At 39.9% G+C, this 18,375-nt stretch overlaps 1 protein-coding gene across 6 annotated transcripts in view; it reads right to left on the reverse strand.

The window, feature by feature from the left end:
* The window catches only part of LOC108263706 (KH domain-containing RNA-binding protein QKI), an 80,166-nt gene extending 64,376 nt beyond the window's left edge, over window positions 1-15,790 (reverse strand). For 3 of the 6 annotated variants that reach the window (XM_017464765.3, XM_017464768.3, XM_047154317.2), the window contains exon 1: window positions 14,955-15,790. In XM_017464765.3, coding sequence (XP_017320254.1) covers window positions 14,955-15,096 — 142 coding nt within the window. In that variant the 5' untranslated portion in view covers window positions 15,097-15,790. The remainder of the gene's footprint in view (window positions 1-14,954) is intronic. The other 3 variants (XM_047154318.2, XM_017464767.3, XM_017464764.3) reach the window with 1 other exon arrangement.
* Window positions 15,791-18,375: the final 2,585 nt, after the last annotated feature.

Genomic DNA, 18,375 nt, shown 5'->3' on the forward strand with positions numbered 1-18,375 from the left:
ACCGGCATTGGGTCCTACATGTCATTCAGAAGACCGTTCCTAAGCACCGTAAATAAACAATGAGTCAGTGCTTAGCATTTGGCTCAGTGGATAGAATCATTCTGGATATAGATTCTGACTAATGAAGGTTAACTACTGCACCATGTGGTGTGAGCAAGTGCGTATGCTCCAATTCAGGAGACTCGCTGACATAAATACATGCATATACGATTAAAATGGACAATACGTGGAAATCAGTGAGAACAGCATGTCAACCAAACAGCCTCTGGAAGAATTAAAATCAAGGTACTTTGTGTTTAAGGAAGGAAGGATCTGCAAAGTCTGTGTATGCAGCTTCTTTCAGGTGGCTTATCCTAACAGTCAAAAGACATACTCTCTAAGAATCCTTCTGGAAGGCACTGAAGCCACAAAGATGTTATCATGTAAATGAGAGCGAAGAGGAGGAAGACGGGAGGAAGGTGCGATAGGCTTCCTGCATGCTTGGTTTTGGCAAAGACTCACTTCAATTAGCTCTGTGTGGTACAGTGGAGAGAAGGCGCCGGTGCTTTGCTGTGTCTCTGAAAGCATGAAGTACACTTTCCCTGCGGCCTGAACAGATGGATGACAACAGCATGGCTGAGTGCAGAGTCATCAGAGACAGTCATGCAGAGATAGTATTTCCAGAATTCGCATGTAGCCAGCAGCTATCAGTAATATTACAATGCTTCTGGACTTCTTTTTTGTTATTATTATTATTTATTTATTTATTTTTAATTTTTTTAAATAATATGAGGCTAAACCAGTCAGAAGACAGATTAATCTGTGATTAAATACCACAACGCTCCTTATAAGATGCACTGAATGAGTAAAAGCTGGGTAGGTAATTCTTAATCTGTTGTGTGGAATGATACTACCACTACTGAGTCCTTTTTCATCACAGAACAGTACAGACTGTGTGTAGGAAGAATCTGAAGAGGAAATTTATAATGTCCTGCATATGTTTGTGTGTGCATGTGAGCATCTACATGCTTGGGCTGCTCTTCCTTTCGACACTTGCTGCCTCAGGGGGTGGTGACACAAAAGAAATGATGATTCTCACTGGTGAGGCTCTATGATGCACCAGGAGATGCATCACGCTGGGGTACACACTGAGGACGGCATATGGGCCACTCTCTCACTGAAGAGTGTGCATCAAATGCCTCCCGGACACCCTCAACTCCCCTAACACAGAGCGGATCAATGCACACACACACACGCACACACACACACTGTGGAGCGATACGAATGCCATAAGAATATGAGATTTGGTTAAATCCTGACATATAATGAGACACTTTGACAGTGATGAAACTCAGAACTAACGCGATATGTGTCCACGAACACAGAGATATCAGAAGATACATTTATACAGGAAAACTTTTCTTTGGTCAAACAAAGCCCAGGACAAAAGAGCAAAATACATTCCCGCTACACTGCGTATTCTAGATTCCAGATTGGCTATGGTTTAATTGCACTGCGCTGTCACGAGTCAAGCCCTAAAGGGGTTAATAGCGTAATGCTGCAGAATGAGCGGCTGTGTACATCGCATGCCCTCAGAATGGAAGGTCATATTTGAGCTTGCCAAATGATTGATGGGCCCGTGAACACCCTCTGATCCTTTACTAAAAGCCACATTCAGTGCTGAATCGGTGTGTAGCTTTAAAAGACTGGCGCAAATTAAATGAACCAGGAGTCTGCACCCTTCATGAGGTCTGACTAATCAAGAGCAATTATGGCATAAGTGTCATGAAGCTATTAATGAGGAAATTTTTTGGCTGGAAAGTGACGTTCTGTAAAAACTTGAGAGCACCATTAGCCTTTAACAAAGAATTAAAGTGCACATTTGGCCTATAAGGGGTAGGCGCTAAATCATACTAAGGAGGTGAAAAATTGATCGTTACTCAGGGACGGCCGGGTGGCTTTTTATCTGTATTAAGCACACGAGTCTAATGGATGGCACATTAGGTGGTACCTTCGGAGTGTCCTTTAAAACGCGACTGCCTGGGCCTGAGCCTGGAACATTTGAAAATCATTTAGAAGATGGGAGATCTAATTAAATGTCTCTCCTGCACCTTGAACTTTGTGCTGCTGATGAAGGTAAACACATCAATCTCCTTTTGTTCCTCAAGCAACAACAATCTTCAAATCCGCCCAAGCGTTAACTTACTATCTGGAGCGAGAAGAAAAATAGCCCATAGACAAAGAGCAGCCGGGCTCGCAGCAGGACCAACATGCTGACATAGTTGTTGGACACACAGAGAAGATAAGAGATAAGCTGTTTGTTCACAGTATTAAAGGTTTCTGGCAATATTCTCAGCAAATATAAACCTGTACTAAGGTTGTTTATCGGGACACGGATTAAGCTTTCGCTCGGAATACGTCTCTTGTAGGATCACCATCTGTAATTTAGACTAATTTAGATATGAATGAACATTATTCTAAATCTGGAAAACTGCCTAATGCATCAAAACTAACTATGTAATTCCTACATAATGAATGTTTTAGTATAAATTATATTGAATGGAAATGAAAATAGAGATAATTGAGACAAGCAGGTTGCCTTTTAAAGGAGAAAATGGCCATACACTGCTGTTTCTGTCATGCTATTATGTTTAAATTAATACTGCACGTAGGGCTGGGTGATAAAGGTGTACCGTCGATAAATACCAATACCGTTTTATCATTAACGACAGAAAAAATGTTTGATATAACGCTCACTAAAATGTAAACAGACATGAAGTTTGGTTGCATGAACAAGCCTCAAGCATGTGCCGTTCCTCGATCATAAACAGCCTATCATATACCTTGATAAAGGAGTGTGCTATAAGAGACAAGCAAACAGCCAATAACAAGATGCGTATCTGTGGGGTTCGGTTGCACCATCGCCATGTTACACCAGAACACACGAACACATGCAGAAATGAGTTCAGAGCCTGCTGAGGAGATTGTGAATAAAAAGGATGTGTCCGCTCACCAGTGTGGCAGGTGGTTTTTTTTTTTTTTTTGGTTTATTTTTGTCTGGAGAGCATTGTGTGTAAGCTTTGAAAAAAATTTTTTAAAAATAAAAAAAATAAACAAACATCCTGGCCAAGTACGGAGAAACAAGCTGCGAGAGACTTGTAGTGCGCATACGCAGTGCTCCGCACATGTACCGTGCGTGTGACTCTGAACAGCGGGCAAAAGAAGAAATGAGGCATTTTGCCACTTTTTGTGTTTTCTGTTAAACTGTCGGCTCTGGGGAGGACAGCGAGTTTCCTCAGAGCAGGAGCGCGACTCGTCAGACGCAGACCTCAGCGCAGTGTTATCCGGAAGTAAGTGTTAAAGTGGAGGTTTTATACGAGGCTAGGCTAACTATGCTAACAGGCTGAGCACAAACCAGAGCACCAGGAGTCCCATTCTGCGCTATAATATGCTGTTGATCTCCCTTAAAGTTTGCCTTGATTGTTCTACGTTTACACTTTTACACTGCACACATTTTGTGTGCATTTTATTTATTATGTGTAAACATTTTATCTATTAACTTCAAGATTTTCTTTAACACTTGTTTATTTAATCTTCATATGAGATATGAGAGAAGATATTTGGTTAAATTCTATTTTGTTTTTGACTGTTAAAACTACAATCATTTGTTGTTTGCCTTAATAAAGTGGGGAAGTTAAAAATACAGTGGTTAAATTCAAACGCTTTTTTCTACTGGTCTTTGTTTAAAAAAGATTCAAATTTATCAATAATTATCGCTACCGAATGATATGAAACATTATATCGTGATCAATTTTTTTTTAGCGGCACCGCCCAGCCCTAACTGCACGTTGTGAATTGGAAGACTCTATTCATAGTCTCCTTTGCTTCTGTGCTGCTCTCTTTGAGCGAGTCCTGCTCTGCCACCGAGGCCTAACAACTTACTCAGCAGTCTGCGCAAACCATTTCAATTATATGGAGTGCTTTTAAAATGAGAGCCGTGAATGCGTTATAAAGCTTGACGTTGATATATTTGCTAATAATGACAGCATCACAGGAAGCCAGCAATAATAATCTGCAATAATATATGGAGCGGGTAATAGAAGAGGAAATTGGGGAACTATGACCGAGTTTCCTTTCAGAAAACTGTCTTTTTTGTGAAAATAACAATAACAATGACACATGGCTTCATGGCATCATGACCCCATAACTTCCACGCCATGCCTGTCACCAATTTACACAAGTCCTGAAGGATGAGCATCTGTGTGTGGGTGCATGCATGTATGTTTTTGTCTGTGCTCCATACATGTGCGAGCCTCCTTCTTCTGAACTCATCTTTGTTAGTCTGTCACTCTGAGTGATAATCCAAGTCCACATTTTCAGACAGAAGATCTGTGACCCTTTGACCTTGATAACATCATAAATCAAACATCAATGCCAAGTCCAAGAAAGCATTTCTCAGAATATCACCGATATTCTGAAGCGAGGGTGGAACGGTATTAAAATCTCACCATGTGATAAGCGCACAAGCCAACATATCTGCTTACAACGTGGAATTTTTAGATACGGCATTAAATGGCATATAATGCTTTAACAAAATATTATTTCATCATTGTAAACCATTATAATAGTTTTTCCATTAAAAAACAAAACAAAACTGTGATACACAATTTTAGAAAACTTTGGCGAGAACTAATTTTAAGAGCATAATGGAACTAAAATGAATTTCCTGGTTACACAATTGCACTTTTTGGCCATGTAGTAAACAGTTATAGAAGAGAAATTATTTATAATCGCACTATCCAGTGTCACCCAGATGAGAATGGGTTCCCTTTTGAGTCTTATCGAGGTTTCTTCCTCATGTCTCAGGGTATTTTTCCTTTCCACTGTCGCATCTGGCTTGCTCATTAGGGGTAAATTTGTACATTTAAAATTCATATCCTGAAATTATATAACGCTATAAATCTGCTTTGTGACAGAGTCCATTGTTAAAAGCACTATTCAAATAAAGTTGAATTGAATTGAATTAAGACACGTTCATCATTTGATGTCTTACTTATTGTTTCATAATAAAACTTCAAATAATAATTGAAAGATTCCACACACAAAAATGATACCATTAAGAACTATTGTATAATTATCTTTAAACAGTAGTATTTTTAAACCACAATTGTGATAACATCATAAACCATGTCAAAAAAGGTTCGGCAATTATTGTGATAATTTAATGCATAGTTGTGACATTGGTTTTGGAAGAACCACACAATAACTCATACCTATATGATAAAATGGAAATCTGCTTAGTGACTTGTATTCTTCCTATATCGTGGACACAGTAACATAAACTACTTCACAGCTGATTATTAACAATAGTGAACACAGGTGGAGCTTGATTTAATTATATAAGTGCAAAATATGACACACATGGGGGGTTTTGTTAAGACTTAAAGTGTAATAGTCATGTCTACTCAGGTGTCCTGGGTTGTTCTTTATGTGAATCTTCTGGCCCTGTAACACACTTATTTCAGATTTCTAATGGTACAAAGTGAGAAGGATGGCAGCAAGCTCCAGAATGGATAACTACAGGCAACATTTCATCTAGGGACAGCATCCAAGTTAATTCAGCATAAATTGACTTTGACCCCACCGAAACCCCTCTGTGAATTAATTAATTGCTCCAATTAAGTGATGAATACAACCACTTAGACTAATTGTTAGAGCCTCTCAGGTCCCTGTGGGAACACTAGAAGGCTTTAAAGAGACGACTACACCAACGATTCCATAATTCTTATCGCTATACCTCGCCTTTCACAAGGTGAAGTCATCAGAATCATGCCTCTGAGTGAGATTATCAGTCCATGGCCGAGCTTTCCTTCTATCTAAATCTATAATGTGATCAACGAGCCCTGTTAAAACAGTCTATTCTGTCAGTATGGTGATAGAATAACTTTAATAGCAGGAGTGGTGCTATTAAAGTTCTCTGGTCAGCCACTACAGTCGCAGGGTACTGATGTACTGATGTAAACAGGGCTGCAACAACTAAACAACAAAATCTACAAAACCCGATCATAAGCAAAGATCATTATAGATTATAGCGTTTATTTTTAATGAATGTGTTATGAAGCATGCTGTGGCGCACCCTACATCACTTCACTTAGAGTAAAAACGCATTTGGTGAAAATGGCAGCGCGCGTTACAACAGAGAAAAACTCATCTAAAGTATGTGAACACTTGGTCTCAAGACATAGCTTGTGTTTTCATCTGAGTAATATTTCGTTCGCTTAGTGGTTAGCACATTCGCCTCACACCTCCAGGGTCAGGGGTTCGATTCCCACCATGGCCCTGTGTGTGCGGAGTTTGCATGTTCTCCCCGTGCTGTGGGGGTTTCCTCCGGGTACTCCGGTTTCCTCCCCCAGTCCAAAGACATGCATGGTAGGCTGATTGGCGAGTCCAAAGTGTCCGTAGTGTATGAATGGGTGTGTGAGTGTGTGAGTGATTGTGCCCTGCGATGGATTGGCACCCTGTCCAGGGTGTACCCCACCTTGTGCCTGATGCTCCCTGTGATAGTCTCCAGGTTTCCCCGTGACCCTGAAAAGGATTAAGCGGTACAGAAGATGGATGAATGGATAATCATTCGTTTGTGGGAATGTGAGAAGTATTCTTTTGAGTTGATCAGTTTTCTAAGCGTAAGGCACATTTATTGTCATATTTATCTTTCCTGTCCTATCAGAAAACATTATCTGATACGACTTTGGCCAAACATGTCGTACTTTCTCGATGGGATAAAAACGACTGAACGTGGTCTCAAGTGAAGGTTTAGTCTAAGAGAGGAACATTTTCTCACTCCAAAACATGTAGCACATACACTATACAGTGTTGGCTCGTAGTGTAGCATCTCTTAGCATACACTGCTTTATTTCTGTAAAGCTGCTTTGAGACAATGTCTATTGTAAAAAGCGCTATACAAATAAAATTGAATTGAATTGAATTGAATACACAATATATATTTTTTAATGAACGCTATCTGTCAAGAAATCAAATCAGCGTCCTGTTTTCAGTTCGTAGTTGATGCCAAAAAAAGTCAATTCGCTGATTCCAAGCAATGAAAATTGAAGAGTCAAACCCAAAGCTTTGGAGTCAGTTCTACACACCAAAAAATGAACTGCCTCATGTACTCAAGGCAAGCAAAATGAATTTAGCATCGGAGTATTTCAGTTAGTGAGACAGCTAGTTTAAATACAATGAATAGTTGCAAAAAAAATAAAAATGTTTTAGGAACCTGTAAAAACTGTACAGAATGCAAATCATCTTGTATTACTTTTGGTGTCTCATTAGATTCATAAAGCACTAATGTTCTCATGCTGTCACAGATTATCTGATAAATGTCAGTAGTACCGTAATATGTTAATATGTACAGCTGTTAGTGACCTGTTTAATTAGGCCTAGCTCAGGGTTCTGTAGTAGTATTAATTGATTGAAATGCTGGAAAGAAATATTGTTCAATAAAATATTTTTGGTATTTAATATATTTTTGAAATCACTTCCATCCATCCATCCATTTCTGTAGCATTTATCCTACACAGGGTCGCGGGGAGCCTGGAGCCTATCCCAGAGAACTTGGGGAATAAGGTAGGGGACACCCTGGACACGGTGCCAACCCATCGCAGAGCACAATCGCACAAACATTCACACACTACTTACAATTTAGAGTAGGCAATCAGCATACAGTGCATGTCTTTGGACTGGGGGAGGAAACCGGAGTACCTGGAGGAAACCCCCGAAGCACTGGGAGAACATGCAAACTCCGTGCACACAGGGCAGAGGTGGGATTCAAACCCCTAACCCTGGAAGTGCGAGCCCCCCCCCCCCCCCCCCCTTTAAACAACCCGAGTAGTCAATTTTTTTTTTTTTTAAATCAACAGATTACATTTTTGTCAAAATAATTATTAGTTGCAACCCTAGATTTGAATGTGCTCTTTTTGTAAGCAATCATATAGAATATAGCAATGACAGACTTCAAGCAGTGATTAAGCGCATGCTTTCTTGATGAAGCATTTGATTTGGGTTAAACTCTAGATCAGGTGTCTAGATTAACTGGTGGACCATGGTACAGTGTTACACGTATATCAGAGGATCAAACCAAGAGGCAATAAATGTAAGAGAAATAATGGCCATAGTTTATCGACTCCAGTTTTATGAACATGAACAAGCACAGCTTTTGTTTTTGTTCATCATTTGGCTGAAGGCAGCTCATCGGACCACATATTAGCTACAGGGCAAGAGACATTAGGTCAGAAAAGGTCAGAGGTTTTTACACCATTTCAGATTTTTTAAATTCATTTTTTATTTGCTCTCTCTGTATTCTATACTGAATACGGGTTACTGTCTACATGGAGTTTTGCATGTTCTCCTCATGTCTGTGTGAGTTTCCTCTGGGTTCTTCTGATTTTCTCATACTGTCCAAAAACATGCAGGTAGGCAGACTGGCTATGCTAAACTGTCACTAGGTGTGAATAAGTGTGGAAATATGTGTGTGCTCAGTGCTCTGTGATGGACTGGTCAGGGTCTATCAGGGGTGCGAATCCCCCCAACAATCACATACCAGCCATCACATACCAGTGTGTCTGGGTTTGGGCTCCAGATCCACGGTAAACCTGCCCAGAATAAAGCAGATAATGTAGATGTATGAATGAATGAATGAATGAATACGGAATCTTTAAGACGAATGGACACAGAAGATGTGTTTATGCTCCCCATTTTATTTTATTAGGTAGGGCTGTACGATTATGGCCAAAATTATTTTGATCGATATTGAGATCACGATTATTTATCATGATTATTCATTGATTTTTAGGGACAACATATTTTTTATTGCACTTTCACATTTAAATAAACAGACCGCTGCTTTCACCTCCATGTTGTGCTACATTCCCGCTAATGTACAAATCTTTGCATTAAATTAGACTGGTCCTTAAAGTGCATCATCTCATAGAAGAAAATTATAGTATGAGAGAAAAAAAAATTATCCATCAACCAAATGAAACTATGCTGCAATGAAATATAACAATATGCAACCAAATGAAAACAACTGGCGAATGCAGAAAAGGCATTAACAGTGTTTACAGGAGGAGAGACGCAGCCAAATCACCCAATAGATTGTTGCAGGGATGACGTCATTTTATACCTGAACCCAGAAGTTAGCATCACACTGGTTCCCTTGACAAAAACCCAATAGGATTTTCCCATAGACTTTTAGATTATTGAAAAAAAATAAGCTCTGTGATCAACAAAAGTTTACAATACTAACACGTTTTGTCCATCAAGATCATTTTCACAAATGAACAGAACTTTTATGAAGTTTGAAGCCTAAATACAATCGCCAGAAATAAACAGCTAACCTTACGCTATAAACGAACTACACCACGGTCACTCAACTTCATCACCATCACTGAGCTTCCAACAACTTTTCCAAACTTGATTAAAAACGTTTTCCATAATACAGATTTACTCTGTGGATGAATCTTCTTCCACGTTTTTTGGGGAATCGTGCACAGCATACCTGAACCAGTTTATCTGCACAGACTTTTCCTGTTCACTTGATGGCATTTAATGTCCCCGACAACGTCTGTAGTCCCATTTAGCAACATGTTAGTGTCATGATTTCCCCTCGCGCAAGCGCTGGAGCACCAAGCGAAGCTGGCAGCTCGAGTGTTAAAATTACAACTCGTTTCCGGGGTTTGGCATTATAAAATGACGTCATCCCTGCACCACTCTATGGTGACTGGCTGTAAGTTTAGGAACCGCTCGACTTGATATGCAGCGGAGTTTTCTATGAGCGGAGGACGAACTTTAAACGGCAATATCGCAGTCGATCATGTTCATGTAATCGTGGGCAGTCAAAATCGTAATCGTGATCGATATTCGATTAATTGTGCAGCCCTAGTATTAGGTACCTTTCTGGTCTTTTGTAACAAGGAATTGGACTTATCAGAACTACAAATTTTAGTCCAATACCCCTGCTCTAGATATTATGCCCGATTTTTGCCCAGACAATATTTTACACTCCATCACTACCATAAGAACAAAAACAGGAAATTATCCCTGTGACCAAAATGCCCTTAAAAATGGACAAAATTTTTAAATAGTAATAGTGAACTGATATTTCTGATATTTTAAAGGTTCTTTAAGTAAAAAATTCTTTAGAGAGTGATTAGTCCAAAGATCTATTATAAAAGCCGCATTGAGCCAATGAGACTTACATTGGCTCAGAGCAACAAATACACTTCCTATTATAATTCTTTTGACTGTGGCAGCGCCTCTGTTCGCTCCTACTCTGCATTCTGGGTGCTGCACTAGGGGCAGCGGGTGCTCTCTTGATTCAATTCATCACCTTTATTATGGTGCAAAATGCACAGCTCGGCATGGCTCACTGCTCCTGTTGCTCATTGAGGGCATTCATCTGCACTAACAGGGGGACCAGGAGTTTACGCTTGGACTGTGTATTGGACTACACACATCACGCCTGCTCCACAGCGCTACAGTCTCTGCAGCTCACAGCTAACATGGCCGGGCCAGTCGCTGCGCTCAAACGAACCTGGACAGCTTTACTAATACATATAACAATCACACATGTTTAATAGTTGTGCAGTTTTATTTGCAACATATATATGTCTCATGTATAAAGACTCCACACTGGGTAGTGGGGCTGTGGGTTTGGATACCTGCTGACCTCATCAGAAGGCTGCAGGTTCTAACTTCTGTGGCAGCCTTGAGGAACAAATAGTGCATTATCAATGGCTAGATGATATCAGTTAGTAGAAGCAGGGCCGGTAAACAGGATGCCACTGAGCTACAGCTTCTATCTTGCTCCATGATATTACCAATGGGACTAGAATGAAAAAACATAACACACACACACATACAAAAACTCACACACACACACATAATATTACAATTCTGAATACACCACAGGGGATATCACATAAACAGTTCACGCACTGTTTGCAAACTGCTCGCTGTCCCATCGATGATGCCAATGATTTTTCTATGATACTCAGTTTTCTGTTTTCATCCTGCAATTCTCACAGATATATAATAACCGACCCCAGCAGAAAACCCCAACTCAGAGCCTTATGTTTGACCAATGTAGCGAGCAGGCCCAAGCTGTGGACGATAACTGACACTCGCACTCTCCTACAAAGGTGGAATAATGCTGAGCTGGGCAGAAAGCCTGTGATTTAGCCTCGCGTTAGTGAGCGCACCGCAACAGAGGCACCACTACGGAGATAGATGGTGGGTATATATGTGGAAATACCCTGCCTATTAGAGCAGTTCCCACCTTCTGTAATATTTGTGGAAGAGTGATGGCTTTTTTTTCTCCTGCACTTTCCAAAAAAGAACAGCGAGTGCTGCGGAAAGTGATGTGTCAGGACTTGGACTCTTTGAAATTAGGCCACTGTAAAATATTTTTCATTTGCTTAGAATTTTCTAATCACGGAATTCTTGAAACTCCCATTCATTCATATACAGACAGCAGACATATACATCTTCATTCTCTTTATCTCTGCCTCATCCTCCAATTAACATATACGTTAATAACGATGCTACACTATTAATTGTATCTTAATCAAATAAGTAAACATAATAATAATAATAATAAACTGTGACACTGGTGTATTACCTGTTAGAGGCTTTTATTAACTCATGCAATAATCACTTGTATGGTGTAACTGTCTGTTCGGTTGTATACTCTTCTGGCATAATTACTTACTTATTAGTCTTGTTGTTTTTTAGCATTAAGCAATACTCTTAATGTGACTAAAGACCATTTGATTTTTATGCTGCATTTTGATGTAAAATTCTAAAATTATTAAATGCAACAAAAATATTTGGTTTCCTGAAATGATCGAATCCATCCATTTTCTGTACCGCTTATCCTACACAGGGTCACAGGGAGACTGGAGCCTATCCCAGAGAACTCGAAGTACAAGGCAGGGGACACCCTGGACGGGGTGCCAACCCATCGCAGGGCACAATCACACACACATTCACACACTTTAGACAATTTGGAAATGTCAATCAGCCTACAACGCATGACTTTGGACTGAGGGAGGAAACCGGAGTATCTGGAGAAACCCCCGAAGCACGGGAGCGCATGCAAGGATGAAGACAGGAATCGAACCCCAAACTCACTCACCAACTCATTCTTTTTTCATATAAATATATAATATGTAAATGTATATTATATAAATTTATACATATATATTATTGTTATATATGTATATGTGTATATAAACATATATATATATATGTGTATATATATATATATATATATGTATATATATATATGTGTGTGTGTGTGTGTGTGTGTGTGTGTGTGTAATTAATAGATATTAATTATATTGTTAAATATGATATTATCTATTCGAAAATTATTATAATATTTAATTATTGTTTCAATATGGAGCGCGATAATTGCGGCTATAATTCTAGTCATTATCTTGCCGTCCTGTGTGGTATGTTGTATGTGTGGGACTCAGGGTTCTGTGATGTCCAGCTTTTGTATCGGAAGTAAAGCTGATGTCTCAGTCTCCTCACATAAACACACCACTCACTCACTGTCAACTCTGCAATCTGGGCCTATAACACACACACACACACACACACACACACACACACACACACACACACACACACACACACACACACACACACACACACACACACACACACACAACCTAAACTAACTAAAACCTCTGGGCAGTGATAGCTGAGCATTTACACAAGGCTGAGATTTTAAATCCCAGGACCATCAAGTTCCTTCTGTTGAGCTGTTGTATGATGACTAACCTCAACTTGAAATCTTGAAGAAAAAAAATTCTTAAACTTTTCTGTTTGGATCTGAATGTGTGGAATTTGCTACTATTTTTTCTTCTTCACAAAAGACAATGAGAATGCAGCAATAATGAGCCTAGGAAAAGAGGACAATGAGATACACGCCATGTGTATTTTGTACTTTAAAGGACACAAGTGGATTATGGCTTAGTTTGGAAAGGCAAGGGGCCACTTTTGAACTATAGGCTTAGAGACATTCCAGCTTTATTGAACATTTAATTGCACTGACATACCACTTTTTCTCTCAAAACTCAGGACGAAAATGATTAACAAAGCGAAATGAAAACTCGTAAAAACACATATTGTGCTCCAGCAGATAGACAAGCATCACTTTTTGCCAATTCAGTTAAACATTGTAAAGGCATGTCCACGGCAAATTCTGGGCGAGACACTGTCTGACAGCAAAAACACTTGTTCTCAACTGTGCGCTTTCTCAACTTCGTAACTGACACGGAAAAACACAAGCGCCTCAGCAGGAGTCCTACAGTTACTACGGTAGCGCACAGGCAGACCACAAAATCTATTTCACTATTATTCAAGAGGACACTCGGTTAAGTCAGGTGAATTATTTTTGATTTAAGGTTTGCTACTGACGATACGAACTCGTCCCGGTGTTCCTGAGCGTTGGCAATTTTTCTCTTGCATGTCATTTTTCTCTCTGATTTTATTCCCCATAAAGACATGTGGCCTGATGCTCCATAAAACATTTACAGTCAGTCTGCAAGAAGAAAAGACTGTGCTTGGACAAGTGATATATAAACCACATTAACTACTGCATAAAGTCGACAGCGGAGAAAAGGATGAAAGGCTTCAATAAAGAATTGGAAAGGAGCCCCTTGGTGCATTGCTACTCCAAATTACCAGCAGTTAAGCACTGTCAGTTTGCCAACAATTCCCATGACAGATTTCAGCACATTAAGGGTTTAAAAACAGTCAAATGTACTATAAATCAAACCGGGACTTTGCCAACTTAATGCTATGCCACTGTCACAAGAAGTCAAAAGTGCTGTTTTTTCACTCCATGATTAACAATAAAGAAGAAAAACGCCCAATTCTGCTGCACTGTCAGTGGAGTCTTTTCTCTCAGATATGACTTTAGTCAGATAGATTGCACTGTTTAACCCCTTTAAATATTTCTCTTTTAATTATATTGTGTGCTTCTTACCAGTATGACATTGCTGGATGGAGTCTAAATCTACCAATTAATATACGGCCTGTCATATATCTACAACCACTCCGATTAGACGTGTTTAATACCCTGTAAATTAGGTTCATTTAAACTGTTCAGGCATCCAAGAAGAAGAAGAAGAAGAAGAAGGAGAAAAAAAAATGCATTAGCGATGTTAATTATTCAAGTTCTCCCAAAGGCAATGTAGTGCCAATACAATCCTGATATAACGCACAGAGCTGCATTTAAACACTCTTAACACTTGATCAGATCTGCCTTCGGGACAGTTCAAGTCCCGTCTCAGCATTGTGATAACTTTTACACGACTAAATCAGGATATGCGGTGTAAAATTAGCCTAACTTTTCAGGTACTAGAAATCATTTGGGATAAAATGCCTTCAGGGGGCGTTATTAAATTCATACAGGGGATTTTTATGTTTATTTTTTTAATTTTTAAGAGAGTGTTGTGATAAGCTAAATGTCACAAGGTACATTTTTGTATGAGTGCACTGTGCAGGGTGGGTTTTTAAAAAAAATAATAATAATAAATTTTATCCGATTTGATTTCTGACGTCACAACACGGGTTTGATCCGTTCTCCACAGGTTCTGCTTAACTCCTAACTTGAATGTCAAGCTGTGTGAACAAACTTGTGGAAAGATTTTAGGGGTTAGACATGCAATACCTGACCAAAACACATCGGATCAAGTAGCCTACTGGATCATAATAGGAAAATGACCCACTCCCAAAAAAAAAAAAGGTGGATGGCACTCAAAAGCCACGAATGGCAGGTGGCTGGACGCATAAGGCTCGGACACACACAGACACAGACACACACACACCTTCACTCTCACACAGCTATTCATCCACTACTATTCCCACATCTCAGGTTATACTCTCATCGCTGACATGGTTACCTTCATCGAGGAGGCGCTCGAGGTGGTTGAAGATGCCGCAGAAGTTGGGCAGGCTGCTCATCAGCTTCTTATCGTTCATGAGCTGCATCAGATAGTCTGGGCTCGGCTTCGGTTTCTCCTTCGTTTCCATTTCCCCCACCATATTCCAAGAAATCACAGCTGACGCCCCAGGATACACCGATTTCTAACCCAGATAGGTTCTCGTGTAAATATTCAACAGACAGAAGTAGAAAAAGGAGCGCTGAAGGAGAGCAAGTGTTCGTCGCACTTCAGGAGACTCGAGTGTGGTGGAGAAAAGCTGCTGTTTCCTGTCAGTCTTCTCCTCTCAAACCGACACCGTTATTATTCTGCTGGAAAAAAAAAAAAAAAAAAAAAAAAGATAACAATAAACAACCTAATGCAAGCATATAAAAATAAAAACGTACACGAGGGCACAGAGGTAGGCCGAGCTAGTGTTTTTGTTTTATTTTGTTTGTTTGTTTGTTTTGCTCGATAAATTCCACAAGTTACTCAGAAAAAGAAAGGCAACTCCCGGCCGCGCGGCGCTCTGCTGAGATTTCAGATGATTTGTCCTTTACTTCCTTTTTTACGCGACAGTTTGGAAGCGATGAGTGACTCGCTCGCGCTCTCTCTCTCTCTCTCTCTCTCTCTCTCTCTTTGAGTCCCCCACGGCTTCCTGTGTGTAACGTGTGTGTGTGTGTGTGTGTGTGTGTAAAATGAGTCTAGTTCCAGTTGTCTCGCTGTCTGTCTTGCTCGCAATAACGGAGCTTCTTCACCGGGACTGGCGCGCGCTCCTCTGTCAGCGTTCAGCTCCGTCTGCGCTGCCAGGACTCGCCAGCACGGTCACGTGACCGCGCCGCACGCCCGCGTCCCTCCGGCCCGAAAGAACGCGCGCTCCCGAGCCGAGGGTGGGAAGAGTTGACGTGCACACACACACACACACACACAGCACCGTGGCTCAATTTATAATATATTATATGATAAGTGACTCACATCAGACATTTTCAGACATTTATTGTCATAAATTACAGTCTCTGTAAAAATATATGTAAACGGTAATCCACTTCTCTCTCTCTCTCTCTCTCTCTCTCTCTCTCTCTCTCTCTCTCACACACACACACACATGGAAGCACACAGTAGTTATGAAATGAGTTGCTATGAGCTAGATGTTACACTGTATGCATTTACCCTTGGAGACCTTCACTCCATCAGCACTCTCACATGACCAGTCATCTCTAATAAGTTATCTGTTTCTGATTTATATACAGAACATATTAATATTATATACATAGTGAGTGAACTTACATTAAGAGCTACATTTAGTCATGCAGTAATAAGTGTTATAGCTAACTTAGACCTTGCATTATTATAGCCTACACTTTACCTGGCTGCTACAGCAATAACGGCTATGTCCATATATGGTATACGCTATCTGCTGTATACTATGTCATAGTATGTCATGTTTACATTTACAGCATTTTTTATTATATTTTTAATCTTTTTGCACTACCTGTTATATCTGGCACTTCTACACTAGAATCCTTGTCAGGATCATACTGTCACATGCTGTGCCCGTTGTCCTGTTTTAGTGGTTACTGTCTTGTGTTGTTTGCACACGTTTTCACGTGCACTTGATGTAGAATGTGTAGGTCTTATTTAGTTCTGTGTCGTCTCATGTAGTTAGTGTGTTGTTTTATGTAGCACCAAGGTCCTGGAGGAACCTTGTTTCGTTTCACTGTGTACTGTACCAGCTGTATCTGCTTGACTTGCATCACGTGTCTAAACGTGTCAATTTTCAATTGATCAAACCTTGTATTTATACTCAGGCATCTTCATCGGGAATGGAAAAACTTTTTACTCAGTTAACCATGTTTTTTGGGTTTTTTTGTAAACACTTTCACTAATATATATCTTTGCAAATTGTACAGTATACTATCAGTGTTAACAAAAGCTGATAAAAAACAACTTAACAGGAAATGAATGAGCTTTTCAAATTTGAGATGTATATTTCTTTTACTATTTGTTCTTTTTTCCTACTCCAGTCCCTGATTTATTAAAGTAAGTACATTTTTAATTGTAGTGCGGTATTTAACCACTCTCTCACCTCTGATCACATAGACCTCATGCCGACAGACCACACAGTTGTATCCTTTTGGCAAACTGCATGGGAATGTCTACGATACTGTGAGAATGTGAGAAAAGAGAGACAAAGTGTGATAGAGTAAATGCCAGGGAACATCAGAATGAATCATGGTGAATATGGAGCATTTATCTCAATGGAGAACTTCCACTGAAGGTGCTAAGCACTGGGCATAGAGGCTTACTAAGGCACAGTGAATGGGCCCTGCTAGTTCAATGTTGGTACAGACCCTGTTCCTCGCTTTCAATGAACTAAAGGGGAACTTTATACAGTGGTAGAACAGGCAAGCAAATGAATGATTTAAAAAAAAAGAGTTAGCATTCCTTCTAAGACTGTGTAATAATTACATATGTAATCATTGTAAAGAAATATTTAGGTTTTTTTTTTTTATCTCAACGTTTTCTTTTCTTTCAAACAATTTAAACATCCCAGTGTTGCTCAGATATTAAAATAATTACGTTTGTGCTAACTTGTAATTATTTTTTACTCAGCTCAGTTCTTTCAATGTAAGCAAGTTATACATTTTAGATGAAACAGATAGTTTTACAGTTTTGTCCAATATATAATCCTAATCTTGTAATTTATATAACTAAATATTTTAGAAATGATGCAGTATTTCTATCATAGTGCACAAATCTTAAATTTGCAAAAATAAACACACAGTAGACATGAGTTACAAATGCTTCAAATCCCTTCATTAGTACAGGTTTGTATATGCACGTTAATTGGCCTAATGTTTTCTCCCTTCTTTTGTTATGCAAAATGTTTCCCATGCCCAGAGCTGCTTGGCTTTTAGAAAATGGCTGCAAAAACAATCGTTCCAGTCTCTGTTTGATTTCACATATTGGCCCATCAGTTGCTTTCACGTGAATGAAAAAAGGAAAGAAAGCAGTGGCAGTGTTTTTAGAAAGTGCTGGAAAACAAAGCCGAAGAGAATGTGTGAAAGGGTCTGTGAGGTTAGGGGAAGGAGGGCAAGCAGCCCAGTCCCTGACGGCACGGAAACAAATCACCGTTAAGAACAGGAAGGGATTGTCCAGGTCCTGCCCAGCACCTTTTCATCTTTTGTAGGGCCTGCCGCTTTCTCATGCAGATCGCCTTGGATGAGGAGGCCTGTGTTAGGGTGCCTCTCTCTCGGGTACATGGGGGGAGCTATTTACCCCAAACCCTTCCTACTGAGACACGCTGCCCCCCTTCATATGCAGCCTCCAATCCAGTGCTCTCCACTCACTCAGTTACTTACCCGGTGACGGAAGCCTTGTGTGAGAGAGCTAAGGAATAGTG

This window comes from Ictalurus punctatus, chromosome 3 (genome assembly GCF_001660625.3).
Source record: "Ictalurus punctatus breed USDA103 chromosome 3, Coco_2.0, whole genome shotgun sequence".
In the NCBI taxonomy this organism is placed as follows: domain Eukaryota; kingdom Metazoa; phylum Chordata; class Actinopteri; order Siluriformes; family Ictaluridae; genus Ictalurus; species Ictalurus punctatus.